This window comes from Delphinus delphis, chromosome 10 (genome assembly GCF_949987515.2).
Source record: "Delphinus delphis chromosome 10, mDelDel1.2, whole genome shotgun sequence".
Lineage (NCBI taxonomy): Eukaryota > Metazoa > Chordata > Mammalia > Artiodactyla > Delphinidae > Delphinus > Delphinus delphis.
This window is the reverse complement of record NC_082692.2, coordinates 43081765-43096336: the sequence shown is the minus strand read 5'-3', so window position 1 is coordinate 43096336 and position 14572 is coordinate 43081765. Positions and strand designations below refer to the sequence as shown.

Below are 14572 nucleotides of genomic sequence, written 5' to 3'. Positions count from 1 at the left end.
TTAAAAAGTAAGTAAGTGCTTATGTGAAGGTGAACTACAATTCCTAGTCTGAGATTCATATTTCCACTAGCTGAAAATAGGGTCCCGGTAAAAAGCATTTGTGGGACTTGTCACGCCTGAGACAGTAAGCCTCCACATTTCAGACCACATCCCATGGAAGGAGACTAATCCTTTTCCATCATCTCAGCCCCACCCTCCGTTCAATAAAAAATTTGAATATTCTGGAAAGCTTCCCCAACAAGGCCTAAACCTCTGGCCCTTCTCCTTTATGTTTCTTGGCCTTTCTTCCTCCAAGCAACCCCCCACCCCACCTTTCAGAAGTTTCTTGAGCTACAGTTCTCAACTATTTGCATTTTCCCCCCATCACGCTTTGAGCCATCATACCCGTGTTTCTGACCAAATATCCCAATTTCTTTACTAATCCCCATGACTTTCTCAGACGGCAGGGCATGAGAATCCCTTCTATAAACATTTTAGAAAGAACGGAAACTCTTTAAAAAATCTCTTCCTCCTTTAAACTTTATCCTTCCCATACTCCAATCCTAGAGGAAAATGAATTTCTTCTATTGCAGTGTTACCAGGAATTTACCAGGAATTGTAACTACATTTCTTGTCTGCAGATAATACTCAACCCCCCATTCATGTTAGCACGTCAGGACATGGTCCCCTGTTGCCCTCTGTGGATGTCATACCCCCAATGTTTCTTCTCTATCATCAGCTACAGAATCTTATCCTTATTCACACATGTTATTACACTTGACCCTTCTTTTGTTTTTGATACTTTTTATTTTTATTATTTATTTTATTTTATTTTTGGCCGTTCGGGTCTTAGTTGCGGCACATGGGATCTTCATTGAGGCACGCGGGATCTTTTGTTGTGGCAATGGGCTTCTCTCCAGTTGTGGAGTGCAAGTTTTTCTCTCTCTAGTTGTGGTGTGCAGGTTCCACAGTGTGTGGGCTCTGTAGTTCGTGGCATGCAGGTTCTCTAGTTGAGGTGCATGAGCTCAGTAGTTGTGGTGTGTGGACATAGTTGTCCCTCAGTTGTCCCTCGGCATGTGGGATCTTAGTTCCCTGACCAGGGATTGAACCTGTGTCCCCTGCACTGTAAAGCAGATTCTTTACCACTGGACCACCAGGGAAGTCCTGTTACTTTTTAATAATGACTGTATAATTGTCAACATATAATTATATAGAACAAAGTGGTTATTTTTTAATTTACTCTTTTAAATGTTGGGATAAAGAAGAAAATAAAAAGATCTAGCAAAGAAATTGCATGATGAGCCTGGCTTGTTAAACAGAAGCCCAGAATCACCATGAAGAATCACTAAAAAAAAAATGTAACTACCTTGTACTCTGAAGTTCAATACCAATATATTTTTTAACCAGTACCACATTACTGGGAGTTTTCAGTATCACTGAAATAGTTTAAAATCCCAGCTTTTCATTGTTTTCATTTGAGATTGTAAGGCAATGTAAACCATCTTAAAATCAGGAAAATTCTGAGCAGGAATGTAAAATTTTATTTATGATACTTCAAATATCTGGCAGTAGGTCTGTGCTTTTACTATAAAACTAGAAACTATGCAAATTTTTCATCAAAGTATGACATAGTTGAAATTCATAGCAAGATTACAATTTGCTTAATTTAAGATTTCACTGAGTTAAAACGTATATGGAATTTAAGTAGACAAAATTCTATCTCCCCCACATTCCTTAAAATCTGATATAAAAATGATTTAGTCTATATGCCGGGTAGAGAATTCTGCACATTTTAAATCATCTGTTTCTAAAAAGGGTATGATTCCAGTATAATTTAGAGCCACGGAAACTATAATTTAAGAGTACCAGAATCAGATTTAATCACAGATTGAAACTAAGCAAAGAGCAAGAGAATATGTGAATGAGAAACAGCGCAGTGATTTGTTTTCTGTGAACTAGTCCACAAAGGATGCTGTAAGCGTCTTTTGAAAAGGTAATTTGTGCACAACTTTCATCACAGGTGTTTTGGGTTAAGTGTTCAATACTGTGGATTTATAGGAAAGAAAACAGTGGAATTTATGCTAACATCTTATAGTGATATCAACGTTTAGACTCTGATAAATCCTCAAGTGAATGTTTTTCAAATTGTGTATTCTGGAAGGAAACTAAATGCTCATATTTGGAACCACTTGTCCTTATAACATCAACATGTCTCTAAAGAGCTGTTTTGTCAGAGACTCCTTTAATAACCCTGTTTTTAAAGAAATAAACATTTTGAAAGTCACATTTTCCAAAAAGAATGGTCTGAAATACAAAACTAGTGAGTTGGGGATGGCTCTTTGGCTTGCCAGCCTACTGTCTTGATGATTCTAAATTTGAAAATAGTTAGTTATGTCCTTAGGCAGATGTGAATACAATACCCTGACCCCCAGGCTTATATAAAGTCATAAGGATCAGAGGAGAAGGTCTGGATGTCTTGAATCCATCTTCAGTTATGGCAAAATGTGTAAGTCAAAGCGCCAGCCTCACATACTATCTTCTTGATACCTGTGTGAAAAGAATAGTTATTTCTTTAGATGATACCATCCTAACCCCACCTTTATTCATTCTGTAGTTAATAAAACTGAGAAATGCCCATATATTTGCTTCTCAAATTGCTTCTCTTCCCTCAGTACCTGTTGAGTAATTTCGAGATGAAAACAAGATGGCCAGGATAGGAATAGTTCTAAAAAACATTCACATGGAAAGATTTAATGGGCATTCTTTTCATAAATGCAAGAGATGATACCTCTGCCCGTATCAAACTCTGGACTCCCATATTTTTTCTCATCACCCTTTTATTTTATGATTCAAGAATTCTGTGATACAGAAACCTGGGATAATTGGGCACCATGTTTCTTTGGGTCCAGCTGTCATCAGTGAAATCACTGGAATGCTGGTATATCCTTCAAAGAAACTTTTCTATCTCCTCTCCCATTTGTGTGGGAGATCCCATGTGTATTTAAACTTGAATTGACTCCCAGCAATCAAGTTCTTCTCCCTCTCTTGCTCTCACCCCACCCATTTAGCAGATCACTACCCTTCCCTCTTCCTAGTGTATAATGTCAGATGTGACACAAGGGAAGTGTCCTCTTATTCTAGGACCATTTCATCCCATCATTTGCCCTGCCTCTCACTTTGGGACAGTTTTTTATCCACCTTAAAACTCCCAATGCCATGAAATTGCTGCTTTGCTTGCCTTTGAACTGCTACCACTCTCTGAAGCTGATGCTGGTACAGGAACTCATCTTGGACCTACCTACATTCTGGTGCTGCCATCTTGTACCATTGTGGAGCTACTTAGAAGCCACTCTTCTGAAGTAGGAAGAATCTTTGGCCACCACTTGTATCACACCATTAACCAAACTCCAAAGTAGGGCTCCCTTGCCCTCCCAGGATTTTACAGGGACTTTGGGTAAAAATAGGTCTGTTAGATTTTCTTGAATCCCCTGGTTCTTAAGAAGTTAATCATGCAAACATTGGAGCAAGGCCAGAAGGAACACTGAGTTACAGACTCAAAATCCCTGCTTCCTTATACTCACTGGGACATTGTTCTGAATCTGTACTCTAGGGGTTCACCTGTTCCTTCCGATGAGTTCTCTCCCTTCAGGTTTTTCTATTCTCTTCCTAATATATGCCTGGTGAATTTAGCTTACCCATGTTCTAGCTATGCCTAAACTTGTCTGAATCTTAAAATGATTAAGCTTGGATTCCAGCTGGTGTCCCTTATCACCCTTTTATTTTAATGCTCTTTTTATTACCCCAGGTTATGTTTATTTCCACTGTATATTCTTTTTTATTTTTTCAGTTATACATATGTATATTTATTCTTTTTCATCCTTTTCCATTATGGTTTATCACAGGATACAGAATATCGTTCCCTGTGCTATGCAGTAAGATTTTGTTGTTTATCCATCCTATATATAATAGTTTGCATCTGCTATCCACTGTATTTTCAATCCTTAATGTATATATGTTTCCTACCTACTTTTTTTAATAAGTCAAAAATGAAGATTAGCTTTGAAAAATAAAACCACAGTAATACACACCTACATAGAGTTTTCCTAAATCAAAATGTTTTAGGTAGGTTTCTTTACTGATATATTTGCAGTATCTAAAACATCCTGTACCTTTAATAATAAAATTCAACATTGTTAAATAGATTTTACAAAATAGTCACTATTTTTAATACCTGCAATATAGTCTGGGTTTCTATTAGCACTTCTAAGAAAAATAACTGTTCAGCCCTATTCAAAAGGTTCAGTCAACATAATCAAGGGAGGTATAATGTGTCTGAAGGACAAGGTCATATAGTTAATGCTTCCACAGTGTAGCTCAAGATCAAGAGCCACTGAGTAAGTATGAACTTATGGAATCTTAATAGTCACATCATTGCTGAAGTGGAAAGGAAACCAAGAGGAAACTTAATAATATCAAAAGTTATTTTAAAGGGAGTTCACGTTGCTTTGAAGGGGACTTTGCTTCACACGCAATATCTACCTTTGTAAAGCCCAAGAAACCCATATTTGTCACACACACACATCTTTACAGTTTTCAAAATATAAATCTTTAGAGCAGTCTTCTTTCTCCACAGATAAAAATGAAAATATTCAAAGTCTTTTGAATAATAACAAAAGGAATCCTCTTGCAAACCCAAGGAAACTTGGAACTCTGGGTTCAATGCTTATTTAACTGGAAAAGGGTCAGTGTGTATTGTGATGAATGGAAAACTGATTTTACTGCATTCCATTCATGGCCATCGTGTGGCAACCTATTTCAGTATTAGAAAGATCATATATTAAAAATTATTTCTGCAGTCATCCATGTATACAAGTAAAAATTTTGTTCCTGTTAAATTATCACTTCATTAAAACATCAAACTTAGAGCTCAACAAATACTTTTTATGTTGTGCTCCAAGACTGAAAAAAAAATCCAAAATTTAAAGAACAGATCACCAGTTATTCTCTTCCATCACAGTCAAGTTTCTCAGTTCTGTTTTTTTTTTTTTTTTTTTCTTTTGCTGCACTCTCTGTCACTGGAAACATCTTAAACCAATTTCAAGTGCTACACCTGAATAAACATGTTGTAAAAGTGTTTATGTATTGAGGTGGGTCAGTTCAAGGTATGGTATTTGGCTGGAACTTCTAATTTCTCTTTTTACAGCAAAAGGGCTGCCAGAAGGAGGAAGTCTGAGCTGAATTAATACATTTGTTACAGTGGAAGTAGAATGGAAACTACTCCAACCACAAATCAAACTGCCTCTTTCATTTATGCCAGTGATATAGTTTTTCTAAGAAATATAGACTCTGGCATGGAGCCACTGTAAGTTTGCATTTAAAAGAGAAACCCATACGCTTATTTGTTTAAGGTTTACTGCTCTGATTATTTGAAAGTTCTTTCTCTGCTAGGACAGAGTGAAGTGGCATTTGGGAAGCCGGTGGCCATTTTCATATTTGTAAGAAAGCAACAAGTTTTCCCAATGAGCAATTGTTGGGGACGTTGATGGATGCTGCCTGCATTGACACACACGCATTTTTTTTAACCAATATCTCCACATTTAAAGGACCTCTGTGTTCCTCCCAACAGCTGCACAGACTCACATAACACAGTCTCCTTTTCTGATGGTAGAGGGTCCCTGCACAATACAAGTATACACAAAAGTGTTTATGCTGCCAAAATAAACTGTGTTAAGAGCAAGAGTTTATTTGCTAAAATGCCATTGATTTTAGGGACCTATTTCCTTTTCTTCCAAGGTGGGTCAGGTCTTAGAATGGACTGAGGCTACCCCACAGTCGTGACTGAATAAATATTTTAAGAAAACTGGCACATCTTTCTGGGTGCAAGGCAGGGCCAATCATGCACGTATTTGAAACCACATGATATATTAGTCTGAAAAGATTGGTAACTTCTGTATCTGGAGTAGAATTTTTTTGTTTTTTTTGCGTGACTTTTGAGTAATTCTCACCTAAAAGTACAACTTAAGGTTAAACAGTTTGTCCTCTCTGGGTGATTTTCATTGAATTCAATATTAACTAATGGTTTTCTTTATATATGCACACACATATATACATATATATAATTTTCTGTGATAATTATTTTAAATGAGAAGATCATAGCAAGAGTGAATTGTAAAAAGGGGGAACAGTAATATCTAACTCCTAAGGTATTTGTGGAATCACATTAAATAATGCATGGAAAACACTTAGAAAAATGCCTAGAGTACACAGCATGGGCTCCAAACATGTTTTTTTATAATGATAATACTTACCATTTATAATGATAAGAATTATTATTGCTATGCCAGAAGGAGAAATACTTTATCAACATCTACTCCTAGTCTCCAGGACACTTCTCACCCATTCCTGCCCAGGCCCTGGGTGCACTCCTTTTCTGATAAACAACCACTCCAGGGGCTCAAAAGGGTCTGGGACACAGGCTGGTTTAGAGACCAAGGTGAGTATCCAAGCTCACCTGGAATTTTTCTCCTTTCCTGAGCATCTCCAGGCTTGGTTTGCATCTTCTGAAATCCTTTCAGTAAACATAATTCGGGCATGTCCAAGTTCAGAAGGGGAAGGATTCCGTAATTTTCATGTTTGCTTCAAAATCCTTTACATGGAGAAAGACCTGGAGCTTACAGCAAATCTCCATCCCAGCAGGGGTTCTGGAAGGATCTTTGAAGAGCTTTAAGTAGATCACAGCTTTGTAAAGATCGATGGGCACAGGCCAGAGGTGAGGGGGCGAGGCTATCAACACTAATTAACACTGGAAAGTCTCCAAAGAAGCTGGTGAAAATAGAAACACCCAGCCAGCCTTTCAGATTTTATCACATGGAGGAAAATTATAAGGCACCTAATGCAGAAGCGCCTGTAGCTAATTTTTTGAAATTACTGTTTAACGTGGACATTTCCAGGCTAATGGGAGTCAAGCCTTTCCATTTAGAACATTGCCAACTTCCAGGTCTGAGAAGAGACCATCAGTGAAGGCCTGACGGTGTTCTGTGGCCAAAGAGGGATACAAAATGGAAAATCAAGCATGGATAATTGTCTGTAATGGTAAACTTTCCATGTTTATAAGAATCTTTGGCCTGCAGAGAAAACATTCTGATAGTGTTTTAAAAAGTCACCCTTTTTGCAAGTACCCTCTGAGTTCATTCCCATCAGGTAAACTTCATCTCTTCTTCATAAACCCAGTGCTCCTTCGCTCTGTTCTAGGACACAGCATCAATGTAAAGTCGGCTGGTCTCGTGGGAAGACACGGGCCTCAGTCAAAACAACCATTCATGGTGGCCTTTTTCAAGGCTAGCGAGGTACTTCTCCGATCTGTGAGAGCAGCCAACAAACGGAAAAATCAAAACCGCAATAAATCCGGCTCTCATCAGGATTCCTCCAGAATGTCCAGTGTTGGAGGTAAGCAAAAACCAGAGCAGCAGTTCTGCACAGAAAGTGGTGGGGTCATGTGTTGCAAATCAAGTAGCCACAATAAGTTTACCCTCTGGATATACCTTTATTTGGTCTATTAAATCATCCAGTGGTATTTCTCGCATCCCCCAAATGTTTCATCAGCAAATCACTCAGTAATTCATTTTAAAATACTGTAAGTAGGACTTGCCTTCATATGTTGAAAGATGCAGTTCAAATTAAAATCAAGCTGGCAGTAATAAAATTACGGAATGCCTACATCGACAAAGGCTAACCCAAACTGAACTCCACAACTTGTGAGCTGACCTTTCCAGGGCCTCTCAAATATAGATGGGTAACCAGGTATACTCAAAATAAAAAGATTTCTTTGGTACTTAAAACAGTACATGTGAATCATGAAGTTTAAATTTTTTATGACAAGAGAAGCAGGGAAGATTTTATGGTAACTGAAATAATATTTATATTTCCATTAATTATTTGGAGTGCTGTTATCTAGATAATTTGTTTTGAGTGTGTGTGTACACATACCTGCATATGTGAAATCGAACAAAATGTTACAAATGCACAATTGATCCCACTGTGCTTGCAATTTAATCTATTAATTGATAGAAAGGGAGATAAAAGTACAGTTGATCTGAACTCATCTGAGAAAATCTGAAGTAATTTAATAATATAATTTATACCATTAAGTACCTTGTTTAGTCCTGGTACAACAAATTTTCATAAGCTGTTCTTAGATGAAAATGATGGCTATTTTATTCCTAGGAATTGTCTTATATGAAAAATAAACCCATTTGAAGGGGAAACCTTGCCCTAGAACATTCCATCTAGTATGGCATATTTGTTCATTTGTAAAATGTGTATTCTTCTATGTTGATGGCCACCATATGCAGTGTACTTGTGAGGCACAGTGAATGAGCTGGTGAACAAAACAGATATGACCTCTGCATAGGGTATTTCAGAAAATTAGAATGTTTTGCTCTTCCAAAAAGACACATTTAGACAGTGTTTGCCATTATTCCTGAAAAAAATCTTCATTTTTTTCCCAATTGCTAGAAACTGACAAGTCATATTGTAATTTTTTATTACTCCAATATGCATGAGTGATAGATAAGATTATAAATGATTATAAATGAAACAAGAATATACAGAATTTTTTTTGAACCTGAGACACTCAACAAAAATACTAAGTGGAGCTCACTGGAACCCTCCTAGAGTGCAGGTACAGGAGAATCGTGTTAGAAAGAAGTCTGTTTTGTGCATCTAGCCACAGAAGCAGAGGGAAGAGTTCTATATGGAATTGCATTATACTGAATTACATGCTACGCAGAAAGCCATGTTTTAAAATAATTTTCCATCAAGTAAGTTTAACTGTGTCTCTTTCACTTGAAAGTAAAACGTGATATTAGTGCCTTATTACAAGGCTATTTTATAAAAATCTTCACAAGATATTTAGTTTGGCAAACATTGTAATGGCTTAATATGAAAGATGGAGAAAAATAACTTTCTAAGACCTTTTCTTCCTTGTAAATACTAGCCTGTCAAAGTTGTATATTTTTCTTTCCATGTAGAATGGTTCTGAAATGGGTTGAAATGTTTTTAATTTAATGTAGCAGACTGCATTAAGAAAAAGATTTGTTAAATCTTGAATAGACTAGTAAATAATTTTTGAGGAAATTACAAAGGAAAAAGGATAAGTTGCCTACGTATTATTAGAGCTCATAATGACTCTGGCAGAGGCGTTCCAGCAACTGAAATCATCCGAATCCTTCTCCCTATTGGTGAACTCTATTTATCTTCCCTTCCTGACCACAAGTAACAAATGTGCTTCTATAACTAGAGATGAATAAAACACATGGCACAGAAATCACGTAACTTTTCATCAGTTTCCTAACACCATTCAGAGTACAAAATTATTCTAATATAGACCAATATTTTCTTTTTAAAAGGTGTGTCATTGGCACCCATTTCTGTGAAATATGCAGTAGATGGTTTTGGAACATGCTCATATTTTGATAATAAGAAGAAAGAAAGTAGCTGGTTTGTGTGTATGAGACTTAACCTTTCAATAGTTAGTAATCAAGCAGACGGGAAAAAGTCTCATAGGATTTGGCCTGAAAGACAGGGGGTTAATATAAACATAAAATTTGATACTTAGGAGACTTGAAATGCCAGTGAAATTTTAAAATTATCCAAATATAAATAGTAAATGCTGTAATACTACTAGGCTTTTACAATAAAATACTGTGTGAAGACTCCATAACTAAGAACGGGGCCAGGAGGAAGAAGGGAGAGAGTCGTATTAGAAGTTTGCTTGGTTGCATTTTTTTTTTTTTTTTTTTTTGCAAAGCATATCCTCAAATGTTAAAAGTCTCCAACAGTGCAGGAGAACCCAGGTCATTCTTGCTGCCTTTACCTCATTTCTTTCTTCTTTCTTCTTTGTGGAGAGCCTAGAACAGGGTCTAACACAAAATAGCAACTTCACAAACACACGTTGAAGACCTTAACGTGTTGCCTGTATGGGAAAAACTAAGTTCCTTTTTCAGGTGCCTATGCACAGAACCACTGCTCCCAGATTTTCTGCAGAAATCCTCCCTCTTTGGTCCTCTTCAGGTTTTTGGCAAGAAAGTTGAGCAGACACTTTGTGAAAGATGTTGCTTGTTTCACGATGAGCCAGCACAGTTGATTTTCATTTGAACTTGGGTTTGGGGGTAAGAAAATGTAGGCATTAGCTAAATGTTAAGGGAGCCACCCTTTAAGATGGAAAGGCACCAAGTTGATAAGATTTTAAAGAACCTACCAAAAGCAAGATGCTGTTTTGAGCACTATATCAGTGCCGAAAAAAATAGAACATTAAGAGTTTACAGGGCACATGGCAAGTCCTGATTCACTGCAGAACTGCTTGAAAAGGTGCTTATTGCAAGCTTGGTACTAGGGATCTTTGAAGGTGAATCCAATCATTGGTGCCCTGCCTGGAACCATGGTGATTTCTTAAGAAGTCTTTCAAAGAGGCATTAAAATGGGGACACTCTGGGGCTTTGCTGGCTGTCCAGTGGTTAAGACTCCGCGCTTCCACTGCAGGGGCAAGGGTTCGATCCCTGGTTGGGGAGCTAGGATCCCTCATGCTGCGTGCATGGTGCAGCCAATAAATAAATAAATAAATAAATAAATAAATAAAATGGGGACACTCTGCAACTCCCAGCTCTTTGACAGGCACTATCTCTTGCCTAATGGATACAGTGTAAAATCATGCCTCTTGGACAAAAATATTAAAACCAGAAGGAAAAATTAATTGGGATTATTTGTTTAGACTGTTTTATATTATATAATTAATATACATTTTCATTATTTAAAAATAATCAAGTCTTCAATAAAGCTAAAATTCTCCTCTGATCACCTACATCTAATTCTTTTGAGATAGGTTATACTGATACACAAGTATCAACTTGATACATGTACTTCCAAATCTTTTCCTCCGTATATACATCACTTTTGGAGAATATATTTTGTTATGTTCTATATGTGTGTGTGTATATACATATGTATATATATGCACACACACATATATATTCTATTTCAGATTCTTTTCCACTGTAGGTTATTACAAGATATTGAATATAGTTCCCTGTGCTATACAGTACGTCCTTATTGCTTATCTATTTTATATATAGTAGTGTGTATATTTTAATCTCAAACTCCTAATTTATCTATCCTCCCCCCATCCTCTCTGGTAACCATAAGTTTGTTTTCTACGTCTGTGAGTCCATTTTTGTTTTGTACATAAGTTGTATCATTTTTATTAGATTCCACATATAAGTGATATCACATAATATTTGTCTTTCTCTATCTGACTTACTTCATTTAGTATGATAATCTGAAGGTCCATCCATATTGCTGTAAATGGAATTATTTCCTTTCTTATGGCTGAATAATATTCCATTGTATATATTTACCACATCTTTTTTATCCATTCATCTGTCAATGGACATTTAGGTTGCTTCCATGTCTTGGCTATTGTAAACCGTGCTGCTATGAACATAGGGGTGCATGTATCTTTTCAAATTATAGTTTTCTCTTGATATATGCTGAGGAGTGGGATTGCACGGTCATATGGTAGTTCTATTTTTAGATTTTTAAGGAACCTCCATACTGTTCTCCATAGTGGCTGCACCAATTTACATTCTCACCAACAGTGCAGGAGGGTTCCTATTTTTACATACTTTTTAAGAGCAGTTTTAGGTTCACAAGAAGATTGAGAGGGAGGTACAGAGATTTCCCATGTACTCGCTGCCTCCACACATGCATACCTCCCCCATTATCAACATCACTCACCAGGATGGTGCGTTTCTTTCCAAAGATGAACCTACACTGAGACATCGCAATCACCCAACGTCTATAGTTTACCTTAGGATTCACTCTTGTTGTCATATAGTTGGTCTTATGTGTTTTTAAACAACGTATTTCAGCCATCTTTCAAAATGGTGACTTCATTTTTTTTTTAACTGCTACAATATATTCAGTAACGCTTGTATCAGAGTTTATTTAATCACGTCACTCTTAAAAAGAAATTTTGGTTGTTTTTAAATTGGAGCTTTCAAAATCAATGCTGCAGTGAAAATCCTGCAAAGCTGCATGTGTGAGAATGGTATTAATCTACATGGTTTTTCCAGTAATTAACACTAAAAGCTGGTATCTGTGCCCTGAATATGCAAAATTTTGAAAATCCCTTCTCAGACGACAATTGTTTTGGTTCCTAGATCTAGTCTGATAGATGTTTTTCATCTATCTATCCATCTGTACATTTATCTATCTATCATTCTGTCATTTAACCCTGTCCACTACTTCCTAGTTGTGTAATCTCGGAGACATGTCACGTCTCTCTGTGTCTGTTTCTTCATCTGTGAAGTGGAAATGCTAATACCTGCCTCATAAGGTAAAATTACATGAATTGTGAGGATTAAATTAGTTATTTAATGTGTGTAAAGAATGGAGAACAGCGGTACGTACTCATTCAGGTTTAGGCATTATCATTATTATTTGTCAAATTAAGGTTTGGTTTTTCAGAACTGGTACCTAAAAAGTTCAGACTTTTACATCAGAGAAGACTAGAAATCCTCTTTCTCTAATCAGTACCCATACCCCTGGTCACTTATTGTCAAATTTCTATCTAGAGAGAATTCTAGAGAGATAATTTATCTGGGCATGGTTCATTGTAAAATATTTATTCAGTGTTAAATAAGCACCCACAATGTGACAAGCAAGTATTAACTATATGCTCATGAAAGATGGGTAGCATAAGAATTTTGCTTCCTAAAAAGCGCTCCCACAGACAATGGGAAAGACATGCCCGCTAGTACTAATCAGGAGATAATTCCACTAGAGTAGGTACAAGGTAGTGTGGGAGAAGTAAGGATAGTGTGTGACTCATGAGAAAGAATAGACATTTTCCAGAAATGGAGGGGTGGGTGAAGCTATTTCAGACTTATGTGCACAGTTATAGAACCACGTACCAGTGTCCAATTGTCGGGTGTGCAGGTTCTTGTGCGAGAGCAGTGTGATGTCAGATAGAAAGTCATGCAGGGACCAAGTCATAACGTGTAGGTGTGTGATGGTCAGGAACTATGATGCTTCTGTGCAGGCAGTTGGAAAAAAAGGAGTCTCACAATCAGAAACACATTTTAAAAAGTTCAATTTGGCATCAAAATGATGGATGAGATGCCAAGGGGTAAAACTGAACGTGAAAATATGATTAAAAGTCTAGTCCCATACCCCAAACAGTGAAGATTATAGATTGGAGAGAGAGGAAGTAGAAACCAAAATATGTGGAATGGAGCCGGCAGCACTCCAGAAATGGGCGTGTCAAGAGTAAGTGAAAGGTGTAGGAAAAAGACGCAGCTATGAGCCCCAATGGTTAGATGAAGCACAGGACTTGACACTGCCATGGAAACCAGGGTAAGAGAGAAACGTCAAGGATGGAGCCCCCAGTGGGAACATCAGCACTTTAGTATAGACAAAGGAGAAAAAGGAATTCCATAAACTAGGCAAAAGACTTAAGGTCAGAGAGGAAGGAGGAGACAGGGATGAAGGGTTATCCTAGGACCAAATTCCCAAAGAGGATGTCCGGGTAGTGTGAGGTGACCAAGAGTGCAAAGCACTTCTGCTAGGTTAACTAGGCTAGAGGTGTGTTGGTTAAAGGGGGTTGGGGATGGATTTAATGCAGGGTAGGAGGGTAAAAGAAAGAAAATCGAGAAACGTACTCAATTTTCTGTCTTGGGCCACTAGATGACTGGTTATCCTGTTAACCAAGTAGAAGGAATGTAAGGAGTATGAGGTCAGAAACAAAAATAGTGAGTCGGCGGCCTCTGGGAAACTTTCACACATAGATGTCTGGTAGGCATTCGGAGACTCACGTTTGTGGATGGGTTTTTATGTCAACGAGCTCTAAGGTGAGAATGTTTGTTGCATCACCCACAGAGGCTTTGCTAAGCAGAGTTAAGCAAACACACCAGACAGTTATTATGTTGTGGTGCCTGTTCTGTGTCACACACTCATACATAGACAAACACAATTATCCCTACATAAATAAATAACAGTAATTCCTACTGGGTCATACGTAAATTTGGGCGAGTCATTCACTGGATGTGGGAGATGGAGATTAAGCGAGAGTAGCAGTGGCATTTGAAATCCCTCATCTTTGGGGGGGATTGCTATTTGCTTGGGGTTTATCTACCCCCAAGGCCATATCAAAATTTACAGTATTGAACAGTCTACGGTAACACCATTCCTGCTATTTTACCTCTGATACCTTCATTCATTTGTCATTTTCATTTTCTATGAATTAATGAACATCCTGAAGCTGTGGGTGCTGACGTCCGTCCGTTATCTCCCTCTAGGAATTAAGTAAGAGAATGTTGACATCTCCTTTGCTTTGAAACACAGTATCTCATCATATTTGGCTTAAGCTGTTGATGTATTTAAATGTTAAATTCTATTTTGGATTTTTTTCTTCTCTTTTACAGATTCACCTACATTTTATTCCTTAAAGACACTAATGCTAGATTTTAAAGAAAAAAGAAACCCATACTGGTATATGGAGTTTTTTGGACTTATTTCTTTTGTGCCCTTCATAGCTAGG

At 37.3% G+C, this 14572-nt stretch overlaps 1 protein-coding gene across 1 annotated transcript in view; it reads left to right on the top strand.

The window, feature by feature from the left end:
* BMP5 (bone morphogenetic protein 5) overlaps positions 1–14572 on the top strand; it is a 117282-nt gene that overhangs the window by 92768 nt on the left and 9942 nt on the right. Inside the window, exon 4 of the mRNA XM_060021356.1 lies at positions 7231–7425. Within this exon, the coding sequence (XP_059877339.1) occupies positions 7231–7425 (195 nt within the window). The remainder of the gene's footprint in view (positions 1–7230; positions 7426–14572) is intronic.